This window comes from Trichoderma virens, assembly GCF_000170995.1.
Source record: "Trichoderma virens Gv29-8 chromosome Unknown TRIVIscaffold_92, whole genome shotgun sequence".
NCBI classification, from domain to species: Eukaryota; Fungi; Ascomycota; class Sordariomycetes; order Hypocreales; family Hypocreaceae; genus Trichoderma; species Trichoderma virens.
The window spans coordinates 1752557-1771166 of NW_014013657.1; the positions used below are offsets into that span (position 1 = coordinate 1752557).

At 49.3% G+C, this 18610-nt stretch overlaps 4 protein-coding genes across 4 annotated transcripts; 1 reads left to right on the top strand and 3 right to left on the bottom strand.

The window, feature by feature from the left end:
- Nucleotides 1-728: 728 nt before the first annotated feature.
- Nucleotides 729-1909, bottom strand: TRIVIDRAFT_207463 (uncharacterized protein; the record flags this gene model as incomplete). The annotated part of the gene is made up of 4 exons (XM_014094464.1): nt 729-835; nt 894-1461; nt 1494-1739; nt 1790-1909. The coding sequence occupies 4 exons, from the start codon at nt 1907-1909 to the stop codon at nt 729-731; spliced, it is 1041 nt and encodes a 346-aa protein (XP_013949939.1).
- Nucleotides 1910-3256: 1347 nt separating this feature from the next.
- TRIVIDRAFT_56218 (uncharacterized protein) lies at nt 3257-4206 on the top strand (the record flags this gene model as incomplete). The annotated part of the gene is made up of 3 exons (XM_014094465.1): nt 3257-3513; nt 3575-4017; nt 4079-4206. The coding sequence occupies 3 exons, from the start codon at nt 3257-3259 to the stop codon at nt 4204-4206; spliced, it is 828 nt and encodes a 275-aa protein (XP_013949940.1).
- Nucleotides 4207-8862: 4656 nt separating this feature from the next.
- On the bottom strand, nt 8863-9448 carry TRIVIDRAFT_207465 (uncharacterized protein; the record flags this gene model as incomplete). The annotated part of the gene is made up of 3 exons (XM_014094466.1): nt 8863-8996; nt 9082-9088; nt 9236-9448. The coding sequence occupies 3 exons, from the start codon at nt 9446-9448 to the stop codon at nt 8863-8865; spliced, it is 354 nt and encodes a 117-aa protein (XP_013949941.1).
- Nucleotides 9449-12966: 3518 nt separating this feature from the next.
- TRIVIDRAFT_37858 (uncharacterized protein) lies at nt 12967-16746 on the bottom strand (the record flags this gene model as incomplete). The annotated part of the gene is made up of 2 exons (XM_014094467.1): nt 12967-13202; nt 13284-16746. 2 exons carry the CDS (start codon nt 16744-16746, stop codon nt 12967-12969), a joined length of 3699 nt encoding a protein of 1232 aa, XP_013949942.1.
- Between the last annotated feature and the right edge of the window lie 1864 nt (nt 16747-18610).

Consider the following 18610-nt stretch of genomic DNA (forward strand, 5'->3'; position numbering starts at 1 on the left):
ATATCGTCAACTCCATCGAAGTGTTGATGTCTTGCCCTGATACTTGTCCGCCTTGTGACTGCATGTTATAGCGGTCTCTGCTTTGAATTCAAAATGAGAATTTCGTCATCAGTCATTCTGACGCTCCCTTGACATACAGCCATCATGTCTCATCTTGTCCTCTCCGCCTTGTTTTGTATGTACCCAGTTGTACGCCCTGCATCCCATCTCTTCTCTCTGATCACGGCAGTATATTGTGTACCAGCCCTTCTCAGTCCCATCCCCACCCACCCCGGACGGCGTGCTTTCTGCTCTGTGTCCGTCGTCCTGTTTTACCGTAGCCAGAAATCGCCAGAAGAGCTAGAGGAGGGCCCTTTACGTCAGGGCTGCAACTGCGTCGACGCCCGGGTCGGCCAAAGAGCTGGACCCCACCGGCCCGGACGGGATCCCTGTCGCTCCGTGTTCCGCACGGGGTCCGTACGGAGTACTCGGCTCGTACTCCGTATGAGGAATTTCTGGCCAACGCACTTGGATGAATTGGAACTGATTGAAACCACCCCCGTACCCGGCATGCACCCTATCCGATACGGCCAAGCTTCCCCCTCAGCTAGACAGATTGCTTTTTTGCTCCCTTGTCTTGTTCGACAGGAGCAAATGTCGGTGCTTTTTTCTTTTTTCTGTTGCCAAAAGATCATGAGATGTTCCTATTCACTCTCTGCCTGTAATTACCTAGGTACTAACTCCCTTATCTAGCTCAGGTACCTGCAATGACTCTTCTTCTTCTTCTTCTTCTTCTTCTTCTTCTTCTTCTTCTTCTTCTTCTCTCTCATAGACACCCTACCCAGATCATACAGTACTGTACAGTTTCAGTATCTTAGTACCCTTCCCACGTCCCCAGTGCAGAACACACACACAACTCTGCACATTTCGGCATTCTTGCTCGCTGCCCCCCTGCATAATCTCCTTCGCAGAGCCGTCCGCCTCTCTCCGCAGTGGCGGCAAAGGCCAACATCCACCTGTCGCAGGCCCCTGGTCAAACTGCCGTAGCCTTATCCAACAAGCATCAGATTTTCTCGCTGGCCCCACCGCACCTTGGCCACATCCCTGCTTTGCCCTGTCCCGGGGTTGGCACTCGTACCGTGCGGGACAGTGCGCGCCGCCACGGCTACGAGGTACACCAGGCCAGGTGCGCATGCCAGCAGGGGATGTACCCAGCCCTTGTACTCCGTGCCGTGCCAACTCCACACTGCCAGTACATACAGTACAGCACAGCACAGCACAGCTCTTATACAGAAGTTCATATTTGTTGGAGCAAGACGAGGCAAGTTCTAGTTCTAGTACCTTGATAGAACAGAACCCCATAGCACCTTCCATGGTAGCACCCTGTTGCAACTGCAAACGCAGGACCACCCAACTTGCAGCTTTCCTCGAAATCTGCCACAGACACCCACTCCGAACTTGAAAGTGCAAGTGCGAGTACTGCTAGTACCAGTTAGCACGTACAGTACTCGTACCTGTAGCCTGCTCCTGCCTTCCTCCACCCCACCCCACCCATGTTCCCACACCTCCCCTGTCGTGCCTTCCCAGTCCCACAGATTGCATCTCCACCCCCCTTTCAGATCCACGCACGCTGGCTCTGCTTGTCTCGCTGTCGACATCATGGCTCCTACTAGCTGGCCCGAGTACTCCATACCTGGCGACAGCACACAGCTAACCTGCGTCTGCTGGTACCTGTACTCGTGGATTGTACTGTACCGTACCTACTGGCAGCACACAGTGGAATACCTAGAATGAACGAATGTACTCGTACCTGTATCGTATCAACCTTCTGCTCCTTCGTCGCCTTCTGCATCTTACTCGTAGCACAAATCATCTCCTCCCCCCCTCTTGGTGCTGAATTGACTTCATTCCATTGTGCCAAGTACATCATCGTGCAATTTCTCAAAGATACAAAGTACCTCTCTGTCTTTGCGCCTGTCTCACACTTGCCACAAACCAGCTACAATCTCGGCATCAGCTATAGAGGTAGCATTCTCTCTTTCGCCTCCTCATCTTCTTCTGCTCCCCCTCTTCCATCACCAGTGAAATCTCAAACCAACTCTTCAGCCCATACCTGGATTGCTGGACTGCCATCAAAGACACAGCAAACGCCGCATTCGCAACAAACCCGCCTTTTGCCCACTTCAATTCTTCCCCTGCCCGCTCCTGCGCACTTTCTGGAGCCCTACCGGGAAGTAGGTCGCAGCACTCTTCAAACTTGTTTTTTTTTTCCCCTCTCCCTCTCCAAGCCGTCGTCATCCCTATCATTCCCAGCATCTTCTCTTGTCTGCTCTCCTCTTCGCCTTCTCCATACTCTCCACCGCGATTTGGCCATTGCGCTGCTCCATAACGGAGTTTTGGTGGTTCCCTGTGGGTTTCTCCCAAATGCTCGTCACTTAATTCAACTAGCCCGCAGCCCTCCCCGGCCGGTTCTTGTTCCTAGGGCCAGAGCATTACCCTACTTCATCGCCGCAACCCTGTCGCCTCGGGCTTTGCGAAAGGGACATTGGCCTGCCGATCACTTTGCACCACACAGCCAGAGTCGTCACACCAGACCAACCTGGGACCTCCTCTGGCATCCCGCTAAAACTGACGCACGTCAACTCACTGACCCAAGGACACACTTAAGACTTCGCTGATCCCACCTTGGTCTTCCCGACAAATCGCTCCCAACTCCAGACGGGATCTTCTTTGACGTTAGGACTGTGTTACCGACTTGGCAATCTTCTAGTCGGGATCCCGCATTTGATCAACAAACCTTCTTTTCCTCTCCCACGCACCACACACACGCACATCACCCGAAGAACGTCTCTGCTGTCTAGAGTCTTGTTCATCACTTGCACAAAAAGAAGAAGAAGAAGATAGAAGAAAAGGATTACTGGGCCTTGCAACAAAATCACACTACACTTCACCATCGATCGCCACTGCATTACACCATGACCATGACGCTGGATACGCCACAACAGCAGCGATTTGGGCCCGTGATGAACTTTGACTATCCGCCTCACGCCCAGTCGCCTGCCTTTTCAAACCCATGGTCGTCCTCGCCGTCGGCACCTCATACAGCTGCCGTGGCCGGCAACAGTCTTTACGTCGGCCCTCCACAGCCTTCTCTCACTCACAGTCTTATTACCAAGCCTCTGACAGCGCGGCCCCCTACCACCAGCGCACCTCCTTTACCGTCGTATGCTCCAATGCCCGTCGCTACGACCTCAGCCGGTATGTCTCCTCACCCTGTATGGTAATCGTTTTGTGCTTCACCGTTGCTCACCCAACCGCATCTGCAGATCTACTCAGCTTGAACCGCCTACAGACTTCTTCTGCTGCGTATGCAGACGCCACCTACGCCACGACAGCCTCTCCCGTCCACGGCCACTTTGCGCCCCCTTCAGCTGCTCCGTACGATACCATGGGCTATGCACCAGCTCCTGTGCGGCCTTCTGCCTTTAGCTCCATTGGCCACGAATCAGATGCATCGCGGAGATTTTCTCAACAGTGAGTCGGCCTCGCCATCTACACCATGAAACCAAGATGACTGACCTATGCATCCCAACAGCGTCCACGCTGATGACCGCAGAGGCTTTGCCGAAGCCCTTGATGCCAGCCACGGCATGCTTGCCATGAGCCAAGAGACACCAAGAAACATTTATGGCAACCGCAACGATCGATCTTCTGTAGATTCATATGGTTTCCCGTCAACCCACTCGACCAGCTCCTCCATATCGTCGTCTGGCAACTTCAGCTCCTACTATGGCGATTCTGTGTCCGACTACTCAACTGCAGGCTCGGACATTGAATCTGTCGGCTCGAGGACGCTCCCTCGACCTCAGGGAATGTTGTCAACATCGCTCCCCCCTGCGCCTCAGTCCATGATGGGCCAGTTCAGCTCCAAGGTCTCATCCAGCACCCAGAAGAAGCACAAGTGCAAGGTCTGCGAAAAGCGATTCACACGACCAAGCTCACTTCAGACACACATGTACAGCCACACAGGTGAAAAGCGTAAGTACTCGATACCAAATTTTATAGTTGTGAAGAACCCCAAACTCATTTTCATAATTAGCTTTCGCCTGCGAAGTCGAGGGTTGTGGGCGCCACTTCTCTGTTGTCTCCAACTTGCGACGCCACCGAAAAGTCCACAGAGGCGATGCTCGATCCGAGGCTGGCTCAGAAGACCACCATTCAGACTAAGCCGCCCTTGTTGATTTTCTTTCGGTTGTATCAATAGACATTTTTACGACTGCGGCCTTGTATGGCCACCCCTTCAGCATTTTTTTATTTTCTTTCAGCCACTCATCTCCGCACTTTGATCATCTGTAGCAGCATAGAAGATGCATGAGATGTTGTTGCGGGATGGTGGCGGCTGAAGGATTGACTATCATTACTAAGATTTAATTGGGACAATAATCAGACGACGACTTCATCTCATGACACTATTTTAGAGGATGTGGGACTACAAGAATCAGGGGGCCAGGATTTCTTGACGAGATGGCGCGGCCACATATGCACATGGATTTCTGCCGCCTGTTAGGGATACCAATGCAACGCATTGGAGAATCGGTATCACACCAGGAGACCACTTGATTGGCGTGTGATGCCTTTATTTTATTTATTTTTCATTTGTCTTTTCCCTTCAACTGTTTTATTTCCTTTGTCATTGCTGGAATGGCGGCTTCCTTGGACTACGAAACTCGACTGGAACGATGGGATACACGAGATCTTTCCAGTCTGGCGTTTAGGGCGTGGGATTTTTTCCATTATTCAAAGGGGAATTCTTCCTAGGATCGAGTTTGTGTTACGTTTAGCCTTCCTTACTTGGCTTTCATTATCGATTGCGGGGGGAAAGCAACTGGAGCTTGATACATCACGAAAACAGGCACAGTTGGGAGGGAAGGAAAGGATGGCAATCGCGCAGCTTCGCGTGGTGGTTTAGTATTGTATAAATAGGCCCTATCTCACGGTGATGATATACCCATTCGATAGCACTGTGGTTTTTGGTTGAATACACGAAATTCATTCTCAATTCTGTTGCAAGTGTTTTGGTTTGTTTCTTAGCACAATTGTGCATGGTGCCTGATGATCCCTCTGCCTACTGCTTCTACACGACTCATGGTGCATTGGCGGTCGACTCCATGGAGGCAAGGAGAACTCAGGAGAGTTGAACAACCAAATCTCCAAGGGCGACGATCACGGCGCTGCTGCCCCAAAGAGGTGGATGAAGTTGAGCGGAGGCGCCGAATCAAATGCTATCAAAGTTCTTGTCTTGTGATTGCGATTTTAACGAGGATCGACATAACTTGCGGGAGAGGCGTTTCTAGGGAATTGGCAAATTGCTTAGCTTCCACGCTTACATGTAAGCTCTCTGCACACCGTACTATGTAGGCTAAAGCTGATGTCTACGCTACCCAGTAGAAAAAAAAAGGGATATGCATACGCGAGGCAAAGATGGAGCAGGGATGATTTGGAATGATTGAAAAAAACGAAAATGGTTGATTTTTAATCGTGCTCTTTCTTCTGACTGTCTTTGCAGCTTATCTTATTGCAACTATACGGTGAAGACACAGGCGAGAAATTACTCGTTTGAATGCAACTGTATGAATCTAGACAAAGGATTCGATGATGGAACATGATTCGGATTGGTATCCGGATGAGGATGAGGTGTACGCGGGCCGATCATTTGCTTGAGTGGGAATGGAGGGCGCGTTTCAGAGTCGACACATCACTGCTTGATCAGGTATAGGAGGACCCATTAAGAAATGTTGTCAAGACCGGACAAGCTTTTGTGGGGGTAGTAATGCCAAGTTGAACTTTTAAACGGTGCAAGGGCTTGTTCTGGAGGCGAGAAATATGTGGGTGGATTTTTAGGACGGAAAGATTATGAGGGTGGGTAAGGAAAGGGATGTTTTGGAGGGTTTTGGAGGTTTTGGGCATGGGTTGAGGCGAAGCGACTCGGTGGGTTTTTTGGTTTTGGGGGCTGGCTAGCTGGCATCTTGATATTATGATGTAGTGGATGGACATGATTTTGAATGTTAGAAGAAGGTGGTGATATCAGTTTCCGTGCTACCTACCTGTACCGGGCAGGGTGCTTACATTTTGGGGGCTCCTATATTCTATTTTGATACGAAGACGTAGGTGGTGGGCACGGCATGATGAGAAGGTGTGGTGATATCGAGATATGGCCGCCGAACGGTGCCACGACGATTGGACGTGTATCGAGTTGATGAGGAGAAGGAACGGATTCGTAGGGAGATCGCCCAAGTCTCTTTGCAGAATGGATGGTTTTGGTTACCAAGTTGCATCTCCCGCCTTGCCAAAACTGGAGGGCCCGTCGTTACGCATTTGGCGGTGATGTGCGTCGAATCATATCAGAAACCTTGTTGCCGAGGCAAGTATACAGCTGATAGAATGTGTGTGTCGTACTTTCGTACATGTCCTATGTTGCATATGTGAGCGTTGGGTCGAGGTAGGTTGGTGATGATGTGAGAGCGCATGTGATGCTCTTACTGGTGGGAGGCTAAGTTCGAAATCTCGATGGGAATGAAGCTACTCGGTGTCTTGGCCGTTCATTCAGCCGGATACGGCAAAAGCACCTTTTTTTGAAGGGTTTGAAATACTTGCTGCAACGCTATGATGCGCATTCTACGTATGTGGTGACGGAGGTTATCCGTGTAGAGGCGTTCTATCAGCCCTGCCCAAACGAATCAGATCCCTCCGTTATCAAACAATGGGAGAGAACGCCCGTCACCGTTTTTCATAGATGCACACACAGGCACACACACACACACACATACGCAAACAAAGGGGACGGTTTGTGACCTTCGACGAAAGTGGCGTTTGATACTTGGGGTCGTGTGAAGAGCTATTGTGTTGGCGCAGAGAACGTTCTTTTGGGCGGGAGGCTGGATTTGGGGAACTTGGGGGGGAAAATTAGTGCCTGTCAGGCGCCAAAGCTTCTTCCACTTCTTTTCCTCTTTCTTTTTCTTGTTATTCTAATACTGAATGGATGAATACTTTCATTGTTCTTTCTTTTTTTTACATCTTGTTTTTGGTGTTGTCGAGATGTTGAACTGCCGCGTGCAATGGGCCAGGATAATGCTGGTACATAGCATGACGGAACGACGCACCTCGGCGTCCAATTACATGTGTAGCTCGCCGAAGGATGCCCTTTGCAGTAGTGGTTATCCACACGGTTCCAAAAAGAAAATAGAAATGAAGAAACTTACCAGCCAATCAACAACTAGGAGCAGTGCCTAGCAGAAAAAAGGTACATGAAACCAGGTAGCTCTCTCGCCCATACGGTGTACTTGTGTGGTGCAGAGGCCAAGTATACAGTGTTTTTTTTTTCTTCTTTGCTCGTGACGAACGGACAGGGGTTGGGGGCGTGCATCTAAAACAAGCTTTTGCCGTCCTGGTTTTCTTCGTCAAAAAGGTGTCGAAAAGGGGGCTGTTTTTGGGATGCCCTTCCCTACGGTTGCAGCAGTGACGTCGGGGGCTATGCTTTTTTTCTTTTTTCTTTTTTTGTGCCTTGTGAGAGGCTGAAGAAAATCTTGGTAAAAAAGGTCCCTTGGCTTGGTGTATTTTCCCTTATTCGCTCGGGAAGCCACTTCCAGCCCCGTATGTGTGTTGTACCGCAGGATACCGCTGGATACTGCTAATACCAACTTACACCAACTAAATACTAGTATATATTTCTGCCTAGAATACACTCAGTGGGTCGCCGGGTTACCTCTCCCGGACTGGCTGTTGCTGCTAGTAGCAGCTAAAGAACACAGCTGATGAGGACAGAGATCATCTCAATGATGAACCTGAACAATGACCCAAAAATAATAATCAAGCATTAACGGCGCTGTGGGCCGAAAAAGCTTCTTTCTTTCTCTTATGCCGCTGACAGGGAGGGAAACGGGCGGAACAAGAGGTTCTACCTTCCTGTCTGAGAAGTCCAAATGCTCGCACTCTTTGCAAGGATTGCTGTAGAGTGTAGATTAATACTTGGCAAGGGAGGTAGCTTGCACAGCATATACGAGAATAGAGATTCTCACTCTCTTCTTTGCCCTCTGCCCTCCCTCTTCAGCCTCTCTCTTTCGGGCAGTTGGGGTTGGGTTGCTGGCGAAGGCGAAAGGGGGAGTGGGAATTAGACTGGGGGGGGGGGGGGGGGGGGGGGGCGAATCAGGGGAAGCGTACAAGTGCTTCAGGGGAGGGGAAAAAAAGGCATTACATTTTAGCAAGATGCATCGGATCGCATCGGATCGCCGTTTGCCATCTGAGTTAATGCGGTTCTTGCTGCTTTGTTTGTCGTTGGCGGCCTGTTTGCGGTTAGTATTTGGAGATGGGAGAGGTGGTTTTGATTCATGCCGAGGGCTTTGTGGGACTTGGACGCCTGGCATTTGATTGAGAGGTGGGATTAGTGCCTTGTTAGCAGGAATTTGCTTTGATTGAAGCTCGCCTCTGGTGTGCTGTGCTATGTACTGTACTGTAATTCTCCGCCCGCGATGGAGTGTCATGTATGTACGTACAACTACAGTGCTGCTACAAGTATATTGCCAAGATGAGCTATACAGGCTACGAATGTATCTTGAGCGGCGAAAGATACCAGCCAGGGAACAATTCAAACAACAAACCGGATTTCAGCCACTCAATTGCATCCTCAAAAAAACAAGGACAGCATCCCATACGCAAGAAGGCGCGTTGGAGGAGCTTTTCTTGCCGTCGAAGCACTAGCCCTCTCTGATACTAGCGCGCTTTTTGGGATGGACTAGGGTGACGTCAGAGGCTGCGGCACAAGGGTCCCTCGCATGGCGCTAAAGAACCCACATAGTATGGATCTCGAAACGTCATTCTGTAGCGCCGTCATTGGGCAGCGGCTTCATTGCAGGATTGCGCTGTGCTTGTGCTTGTGCGAGTTGCTGCGGGTCTTGGGGATACATCATGATGACTGGTGACTGGCCGAGGATGCGCGTACTCTGAGAGCAAGATACCTCTTACTGTATACGAGTAGTAGTACAGCTGCAAGGGAATAACTCTCGCTGTTTAGGTGGTAATATACGGAGTATTATACGGATATACTACCTTGTACCTTGTTACTGTTGTAGTATATTAACAGCACCCCCCTTTCTTTTGCGCATTGGCATAGATCTCCCTCGCTATCATGCTGGATATTAAAAATACCCCGTTGCATTTGATTGCTTTGATATTAAATCACTGAGATGTGACAGCCACGCACTGTGACGCAGATTCCCGAGCCACAAGTACCTGCGGAGCGGCACACAGTGCGTCCCAAAGCTGCAGGTCGAGGTACATTGTATCGTCCTGCTCCACCGCTGTAGCTCCAAGCTGGCATGCGCTGTATTTCCCCGGGCCATAGCGCTTGTTGGGGGTCATGAAGTGGATGGAGTGCGCTGTAATGTATTCCCCCGTCGACAAAACTTGAAGTCATTTTGGAAGCATTGGAAACTTGCCCAATGCTTTAACCATCTACAAGACAAGTTTAGTTCGGACAATTCGTGGGTGCCTCCATCTGCCAAACCATGCTGTGGCTTCTTTTAAAGAGTTGCCACTGACGCAAAAACCCAGGTTTTTCGTGTCTAGAAAGAAACGCCGCAAAGAAAAGGAACAATAAAGTGGACGAGAAGCCACCAATGCTGTGGCTTTCCTTTTCTAGTGGTGCTACCCGCCCTGATGATTCTGTGGCGCCGTTTCGAAGCCTTCGAAAGAACCAGTTTTTTCTTCGAAATTGCTTTTAAAAAAACGACTCAGGTTTAAACTTTTGCTATATCGACGGAGGGACGTGAGCTTACAAGAAAGAAACGGGCCTTTTCGGCGGAATTTCCTTTGGAGAGAGAGCCCTGCCCACCCATCTTGGGCAAAACAATAGCCACCGTCATCATTTGCCCGTTTCACAAGGGGCGATTTAAAATAAAGTAAGAAGGTTGCTACGCACTGTATCGGGCCGTGTGTATTTTTTCCGGATTTTTTCTCATCTCTTTTGTTGCAGAATTTTGATTTGTTTTGCTTGAGACTTGGGTAACATTGTGTGTGGCAGGATACCCAGTCTTTGATGCAGATAGATTGAGATGACAAGACCCCCTGGCTGCTAAAAATAGGGAGTGCAGGGAACTGGTATTAATAAGAATTTCATATCAAAAAGACGACTCTGTTATTATAATCAGTTGCTTCTATATTTATTGTCTTGATCGTTCTAAGCAAATCGCTGTCTGTCTGTATACCGTAAAGGGACATGTTGATCTTTTGGGTAAGAACATTAGCATGGCGACAAGTCTCTACAATCAACATAACCCAACACACACGTAGCTTGAAACACCAAGAGAAGTTTCTACATGGATTTCACAGCACATACACCCACACACTTGCTTAGTTGGGCTAGCTACTCTAAAAATACTCTGTAACAAGCCAAGCCAGGGTCGCGTCTGCTCTTTTATTTTCTCACCAGTCCTTTTGCAAGCCACATAATCAAGCACATGCTTCCGCCGTTGACCTAGCATGTTCTAAAGCACTGTTTGCCAGCCGGGTCTTTCCGTGTCAATTCTTTCTTCTTCTTTTTTTAATGATATTTTTTCTTCTTCTATTTTCGGTCCGTGAGTATATATCAGTGGCAAGGCTGCGTCACGGCCGACTCCAGTGACTCCATAACCCACGTATCAGAAAAGTGGACATCGTCATTTCTCCCGTCATATGATACAAGGTGTGCACTTCTACATCCATACTCTTATTCACATTGACTCAGTATCTCTCCTATATACCACATCCATAATTTTCCCGAGTATCCCGCAAAACCAGCGCTCTCCTTGTGGTATTCAGCCCGTTGCTCTCCCTGTGGATACTGCGGATTAATCAATCTCGGACTGCGCGTCCCTAGTAATTCTTGCCCATCCCTGCTCCGCTTCGAGTTTCCAAACTGCTTCGCCCCCCTCGGTAGGTCCGGGGCCAGTAAAAATAAAAAAAACCACATAGTAATATAAAAACCCAGCCAGCCTAATGGGATTATACGCCAAGTACAGCTAAGCTGCCGCTGTCTAATTAAAATGGCGGAGATATTCGCACAGACGGCCGATGCTGGCTTATATTACGAGCAAACCGCTAGATCTTACCAGGGCCTCTTTTGCTGCCCTGGGACCCCTGCCTGCAGCGTTGACAAGACCCGCCAGCATAAGGTTCTTGGAATTGGAGTAATAAACCATGGGGGGCCTAATATTATCGAGCACTATAATAGCTTCATCTGGAGAAAGAAGATGGGGTATCGAGTTCCTTGCTAGCACTTTCGACATTACCATCCCTCTAAAGGTAGTCTATATATTCTATACTTGGATTGCAGATTGGGAGAGTGTCTATAGTAATTGTTTCAGGTGGTAGATATGCCTGATAGACTACGAAACGAAACCCACAACAAACATGTCAAATGACTTGGCGACTGGGCTCGAATAGGTAGTAGCTGCACATATGGAGCACACAACTTCTCGTATAGTTGGCACGACAGACTCTTACGCAACGTAGCATCAGTCCTAACGAGACTTGATGCCTAGGACAAGCCATTCATCTCATTCACCTCATTTCGGCCCTTGTTTCTCCAAGAAATTGCTGCGATCATGTCATTTTCAAAATACAAGGTAACCATATTCATGTGGACACATTGCGATCAAACTATTCTTCTATCCACTCATTGCTGGTAAGTGGTTATATGATATTCATACGAGCCCGTATGGGTATAAAATACAATCTTCTTTGAAATTCTTAGAGCAAAAATTTGGCACTGTTCAACCTAGGAATTATACTCAATGGCTAAATGTATAAAAGAGAAGAGGTTATGTAGCAATGCCTTGGTAAAGGAGATTCCTAAGATAGAGAGATAGCTTCATTTGCATCATGCAACAAGCTGCTCAAAGGTTGAGGTATAGACTTTTATTGAACCAGCAGTTACAACTTTATAGGCCCTGTCATCATCATCATCATAAATATAACTTCTATGTAATAAGCTTCAAATAGATCTCTTGAGAAAAGATGACGATATTGGATTACTATGCTGCCCGTTTCACTTGACAATTAATGAGCATACACCGCTTGATACTCTTAGTAATAGACAGGTAAATATGTTTACATCCTTCTATTCTTCGAACGCATGGTTATCTACTAATTTCAATATGCATTTCAAACATTCAAATATTGTTCAACACCTCTCGCGAGACGCATTACTATTTAATAATTCTATCATTGCCAACCAGATTCTTTTTCACTCAGATTAGGCTGCTCCTATTCTATCCCCCATATGCCCAGTCCAAGAGGTGCCAACGCATCTACCTGCCGACGAGAAGGAATACTTCTACTATTCCGACCTCACGTCATCCACGGCCACTCTCCTTTATCTCCCAAAAACCAAACCCTACTCCTCTCTGCGGCCAATTCCAAAAAAGAAACGAGAAAAATACCACAATACAGAGCCGCGACAGTCTTTGTGTCGGAGACTGCCTGAAATATATAATACATTTGAACGAGACCGCAAAAAGATGGTCAAAAGAAAAAAAGTAGCATGGAAACTGGGTATCAAGGTCCAAACCCAGAGGCGTCTATGCGAGAAGCGAATGAAAAAAGGAAATAGGTTAAAGTATTAACCGGTAGTCATAACCTCGTAAATGGCGAGAAGAAAGGTCTTTGAAAGTAAAGACAAGATATTAAAGAGGAGTTATTGCGTAAGGGAAAGGCTGACGACATTAAGTTTTGGTTGAGAACGATGTATCGTCTGGCAGTTTCCTCGCATCGAGACAATTGCCAAAGGCAGCGGAATGTTTCGAGTTACTCTCCTCCGGCTTTTAGACCTTCTCCTCTCCTCTTTGTTTTTATTGTTTGTAAATCTTTTGGTATGTTCCAAACTCCTATCCAAACGCCGGACGCTGAATCGGATATGTATGCTGAAAATTATTATCTCATTTGAGAGTTGTAGCCTCATACGTGCGGTGCTTCTCCAGGCCGGGTTCTCTCAAGCTGCTCAAGTAGTTCACGAGGTGGTATCCGTTGAATACCGCTTCCACGATCGTACATGGAGGTTGGTGCTGGCGAATATCCTTCGCGCTTCTTGCGTATCCGATCTAATACGATTCCTGAAACGACGAGGATAACAATAAGTGCCAGCGAGATGGCGAGGCCGATGAGGACAACGAAAACAAGAGGTAAGTGTTTAGCTGTTGAGTACAGAGTTAGTAAAAACAGAAACCATGACACTGGTAATAATACAACTGGTAAGGGGAGAAGATTAAACATACTGCTAGATGTAAAGAAGTTGTCCTTTTGCGAGAATATTTTGGCAATGCTTCCAGCTCCAGTGTCCGTGCTGGTTAGAGCGTAAGGCAGGTAGTCGGTACCGTTGTAAATGACGGCCGAGGCCATTCCGACATTGGGGAAAGGTATGGAGCCGGTGAGCATTAACACTTCCTGATCATCGAAAAGAGCTGACTTGGCGTGGGGCTTGGTCACTGTAAAAACTTGCAAGCTCTGGACGTTGCTGCCTGGGGGTGGTAGCAACTGAGGGGTCTGCCATTGCTTGCCGTCATATTTCATGATGAAGACGGATCCGTTCGGCGAGTTACCAGAGATCCAGATCTGACTGTTATCATTCGAAGCGGCTGTGATGGCGTTGACAGGGCCCGGGATCTGACTGGCGCCCGCAAAGTCCGTCCAAACCTGTTTGTTGGCATCGTACAGGGCAAGGAATCCTGTGTTGGTTCCATTGGTACGCAAATCGCCACCAGCAATGAGCTGAGACTTGCTGTGCCACAAGAAGCAGCTGACTCGTCCAGCCAGGGTACTGCCAGGCCTTGACCATTGAGCAGTGTCGGCATTATAAGTGCAAACACCAGGGCAGTCCAGAGCGCCGGCCTTCTCGAATGAGCCGCCTGCATAGATCTCTGAAGTGTCAGGTCGAACAGTGACGACAGACAGAGTCTGATTCCCGCCCAGCAGTGACGCAGGTTGTTGGCTGGAAAACGATTTGGAAGCAACATCGTAGGCGATGAGACCGCTGACGCTGCTGCCATCAACATTGCCGGTGACATTTCCACCCGCATAGAGGACGCTTCCGAGAAAAGTGACACTGGTGAAGACTGATGATGAGGATATGCCAGACTTGAGTCCGGTGACGGTGTTGTTGTTGGCGCCGTCGATGAAAACCAGGTTATTAATGGTAGAGCCATCGGAAGCCCGAGCCGAGAAATGACCTGCGAGAACTGTAATGTTGCTGTTGCTGTTGCTATTGTTTCCGGTGTAAAAGGCTCCCGTCAGAACACCAGATGTGGGTTGTGGGGAGAGATCCCGTCGCTTGTTGCCAGATGATTGACTACTCTGCTGGATATGAACTGGAAATTGACCTAATCCTTGGTCACTAAGCGTGACGGCACCATTGGCCTCCAATTGCGAAGACTCGATGGAGCCTGCGAAGAGGGAATTGCCGGTGGTGAGGTTCAGCTGAGAGGCTGTGAGCATTCCGCCAAAGTCCGGAGTCGGGCCATCCAGATTCTGCAGCCAATTGTCTCTTGACAAAACCCAAACAGCAAATCCGTCGACGGCAAGTGCTTCATAGCCACCATAGGCTTCGCATTCGGAGAAGGAACCTGTCAGGGCAATGGCATTCTCAGTCACGCTGCTAATATTGACCTGGAATGCCACAACCTGCTCGACTCTGCCATTGACGCCTGCACCCAATGCGCTCCAGGACTGGCTCTTTGTGTCATAAACCGCCACATGATTCAACCCGCTTTTCCCGTTGGATCGTAAATTTGTAAAGTCTCCACCTACGAATAGCTTCGTGTCCTGGAGATACATATCTAATACTTGGCCGTTGAGACCTCCGTTGAGAGGCATAACCTTGCCGCTGGTATCGATGGCAACGAAGTTCTGGTGTGCATCCGAGGTAAAGTTACCGCCGATGTAAGTGATATCACCTGACGTTGCAAGAGAGTTGACGCCCGTATTGTGATCGAAACTGGCACCAAGCTGGTTAACTGGCGATTCGTCCAGGCTAGATATGTCCATCTTTGTTTGGCTTGGGTCAAAGTCGAAGAGGCCGTTGAGGTTTCCAGTCGAGTTGAGAAGAGTGAAGCCGACTTTTTGAGCCACAAAGGTCATTTCACTCAGGTCTTGGCCGTCGAGAGGGGTGAGTGTAACTTTTGGTCTGAAGGTGTCTGAGGTTCTTTCGATATAACCAAAGTAGATCTGATCGTATTTGTCAAAGTTGTTGGTCTGGTAGATTGAAGTAGTAAAGTTTGATTGAATGGTGCCGCTTGACATGATGCCGGTAATATTGACACGACCTCTAGTCAGGCACGAGCCATCGGGCACGCAACCCGGGGTATACATGTTGACAGAGTAGTTGCCAGATTCAATGATGTTGGGTACGAAAACGACAGAGGCTGATTTGGACGAAATGGGACTGGATAGCTGTGCTGTCAGATACTTTGAATCGCTCTGCAAAGAAGGCGACTGCTTCCAAGGCCCGGTTGCAGAGGCGCTGGAAGGGAAGGTGATGTTGCACGACGGCTCGTTGAAAGAGTTGATGGCGTAGGAGAACATATTGTCCTCAAACAGCTGTACACTATTGAGACCAGCTCCCTTTCCATACCAATCTGAAATGTCGATTTGGAAAGCGTTCATGCCAATTCTATTGACGAAATGAAAGTCTTGGTATAGAACCTTGGGGTCGTGGCTCAGCGGGCACTCGCTTGTGCAGCTCGAGTTTTTTCCTGTAGCAGGATCGATATAGGTAAAGTTCATGATGCCGTTAATCGGTAAGGCGATGAAGCGGAACGTTTTTGTGCCCCGTCCATCTTGATGTGTATTCCATAGCCGCAGCTTGGTGGGCTCAAATCCAAAGTCAAAGGTCGCCTGCCAAGATCCAGGGACCTCGTCCTGGAGCAGCCAAGTCTTTCCTGGCGCTCCAAGGCCATCGTTACAGATGACATTCTTGGGGTCGTTGAAGCCCTTGGTCGAGGCGGTGTTGTCGGCCGAGATATTCGCGGTAGAAAGATTGATAGCCTGTCCATCCGCCTTGTTTGGCGCAGTAACATTGCCCAAAGCAGTGAAGCTCCCGCCAAAAATGACATGGCCGTTGGCTGCCTTTGTAATGGAGCTCACAGGGGCATTGAAGCCTGCAAAGGGCAGGTTCGTCCAGTTGCCATCAACCTTCCACGCAATCGCATTTGTCGAGTTGCCCCCCTTAAGGTTTCCGCCCACATAAACTATTCCCTTGGCATCGTCGCACAGCAGCGCATTGACCTCGCCCTCGAGTCCTTCAAGCGGCGTAAACGTGGTTGTGTTGGCATTATAGATGGCGATGGCTGTTGACTTGATGCCGTCCATGCTGGTAAAGTTTCCACCCAGGAACACACCCTCGGCGCCATCCTTGAGCGTCAACGAGCACATGGCCAGAATCGACGCGTCGGTTGCGGCAATGGGGGCGAGAGCGCCATTTGGTAGCTGTGTCAATAGGTATTCGCTGCCATTCGTGCTCAAGGGCTGTGCAATCTGCTCCTGGAACTGGTAGAGTGAGATTCCATTGAAGTCTCCGGCTATGCCTATACTTCCCAGCTGGGAGAAATCGAGGTTCGCGGGGGGAGCTGCTGTGATGTTGAAGGCACGTGCAACCGAAGGCGCAATAATTGCCAACGACGCAACGCTCGAGCTCAACAGACGGGGGCGTCGCGCCGCCCGGCGTCGTTGGGAGGATAATCGCATGGTGAGTTTCGCGCCGCGCTAAGGAGAGAAGGCGATTCGAAAAGATGCCGATGAGAGGGCGGAAAGTCGCAGATTCGGAGCGACAGACGATGCGAACGATGATGGAGACGTCGGAATCGATGGTGTTCGAATGGTCATTTCAGATGCAGACAGGCTGAGGGCGCTGGTTGAGGCTATCGCATCACGGGCTTGCGTGCGTGATGAATTACGAGTACAGTAATCAATGGCTGGTTGGCGGCAAAGTCGAAGGGAGGAGGTATTAAAAACTAAAATAAACAACGACTGGGTATCGATCGAAGAAACGAGCGTAACAATGAATCTTGAAGCCGAAGCAGCAGGCTGGTATCGCGGATAGGAAATGCTCGGGCAGTGTCTCGTCGCCTGCGATGAGTTGGTGATGGGGCAATTGGACTGGATTTTTGATGGAGCAAGGCGAGAGTGGCTGGTTGGGCTCGAGAAGCAGGAAAAACACCAAGAATGCGGGAAATTGCTGGTTGTTGCTCCTGGCCAGGGCAGCTAGCCTTATAAGGTTAGTGGCCTGCGCACCGCTGGAGAGTGGCTCCAGGCGGGAGAGGCGCTGAATCAGGAACCGCTGCTTTATTTTTTGGGGCGGCGCGTGGTTTGCGCAGTGATTTGGCTCGTGGGTTACACTGCTTGGACGAAGAAGTTGACGAGAAATGAATGCTGCCGAGCGGTGTGGTTGCTGGCCGGGAGCGAAGCGAGATTGTGCGCGACGAGATCGAATCGGCCGGAGCCTCTCACCAGCACACGTACTTGTGCTCAGCCTCACTAGAAAATCAGTGTTGCACTGTTGTAATACAGGTCCTCGTAATACGAGAGCTTCGTGGGACGGTCTGATGATTTTGGGTAGCAGTAGCAGCCAATCAAGAGAGTGTGACTGAACTCGATTGGACCAAGTGAATGGATCGTGAGCTGTTGTCAGTCTTGAAACGAGGGCACAGAGAAAGACACAACTCAGTCGAGGGGGAAAATGAGTGACAGAGGCTCTGCTAGTGAGGCTCGAAATAAATGAAAAGGGCTAATGATCCCTCCACACCGACGATATGGGACACTGCACGAGTAGGGCTCTTCTATTATTATATTCAAGGGAGAGAAAAATGGGCAGATTGTGAGCCTTTTACCGGAAACACCCCTGGCGGCGTTTGTGACTGTGAGATGCATCGGAGCACGGCTCTCTCAACGCCGGCTTCTTATTCGCGGAATGCGTCTTTGCATAATGTCAGGGGCACAGAGCATCGGTCCACTCTTGCTTGGCCACAAATGATGCGAAACACTGATATACAACATGGGCGGAAACAAAAACAAAGATTGTCGATCCATCTATCAAGGTTGCATTGGAGATGGACGCGGAAGAGATCCGAGAGACGCACAATCCACGGATCACTCATGGATGAGCTCTGAAATCATCGCTTCTACATCCTATTGCTCATCCGGCCCAGAATCCGTGGCTCCTGGAACCCGCAGCCATGTCACCATTAGCCGTCCTGAATTGTTTGTTTGCTGTTGCAAACCCAGGCCGTGCATGTCATTCCATTGGGATAACACCTAGTTGCTGATCATGCCATGAAAGCGATGGCCCGGCTCCGCTTATGCGAAAGCCTCACGCCCTCCTGCAATGACATTCGAGTGAAAAGTCCATGCTACCAGTGGTGAATGCCGTTCGTTTCACACAGTATCTTAAGGCGAAGCACGGGATCGTTTCGGGTCGAGTAGCTGCTGAGGGTGAATCACGAAACACCTGGTGCCGCAGATAGGAAGCATCAGGGTAGCCTCGCTCTATAGATAGCACCAAACGACTGTGCCATGCCAACAAGTGAGAGCTAAAAATCTCGACAACAGAATG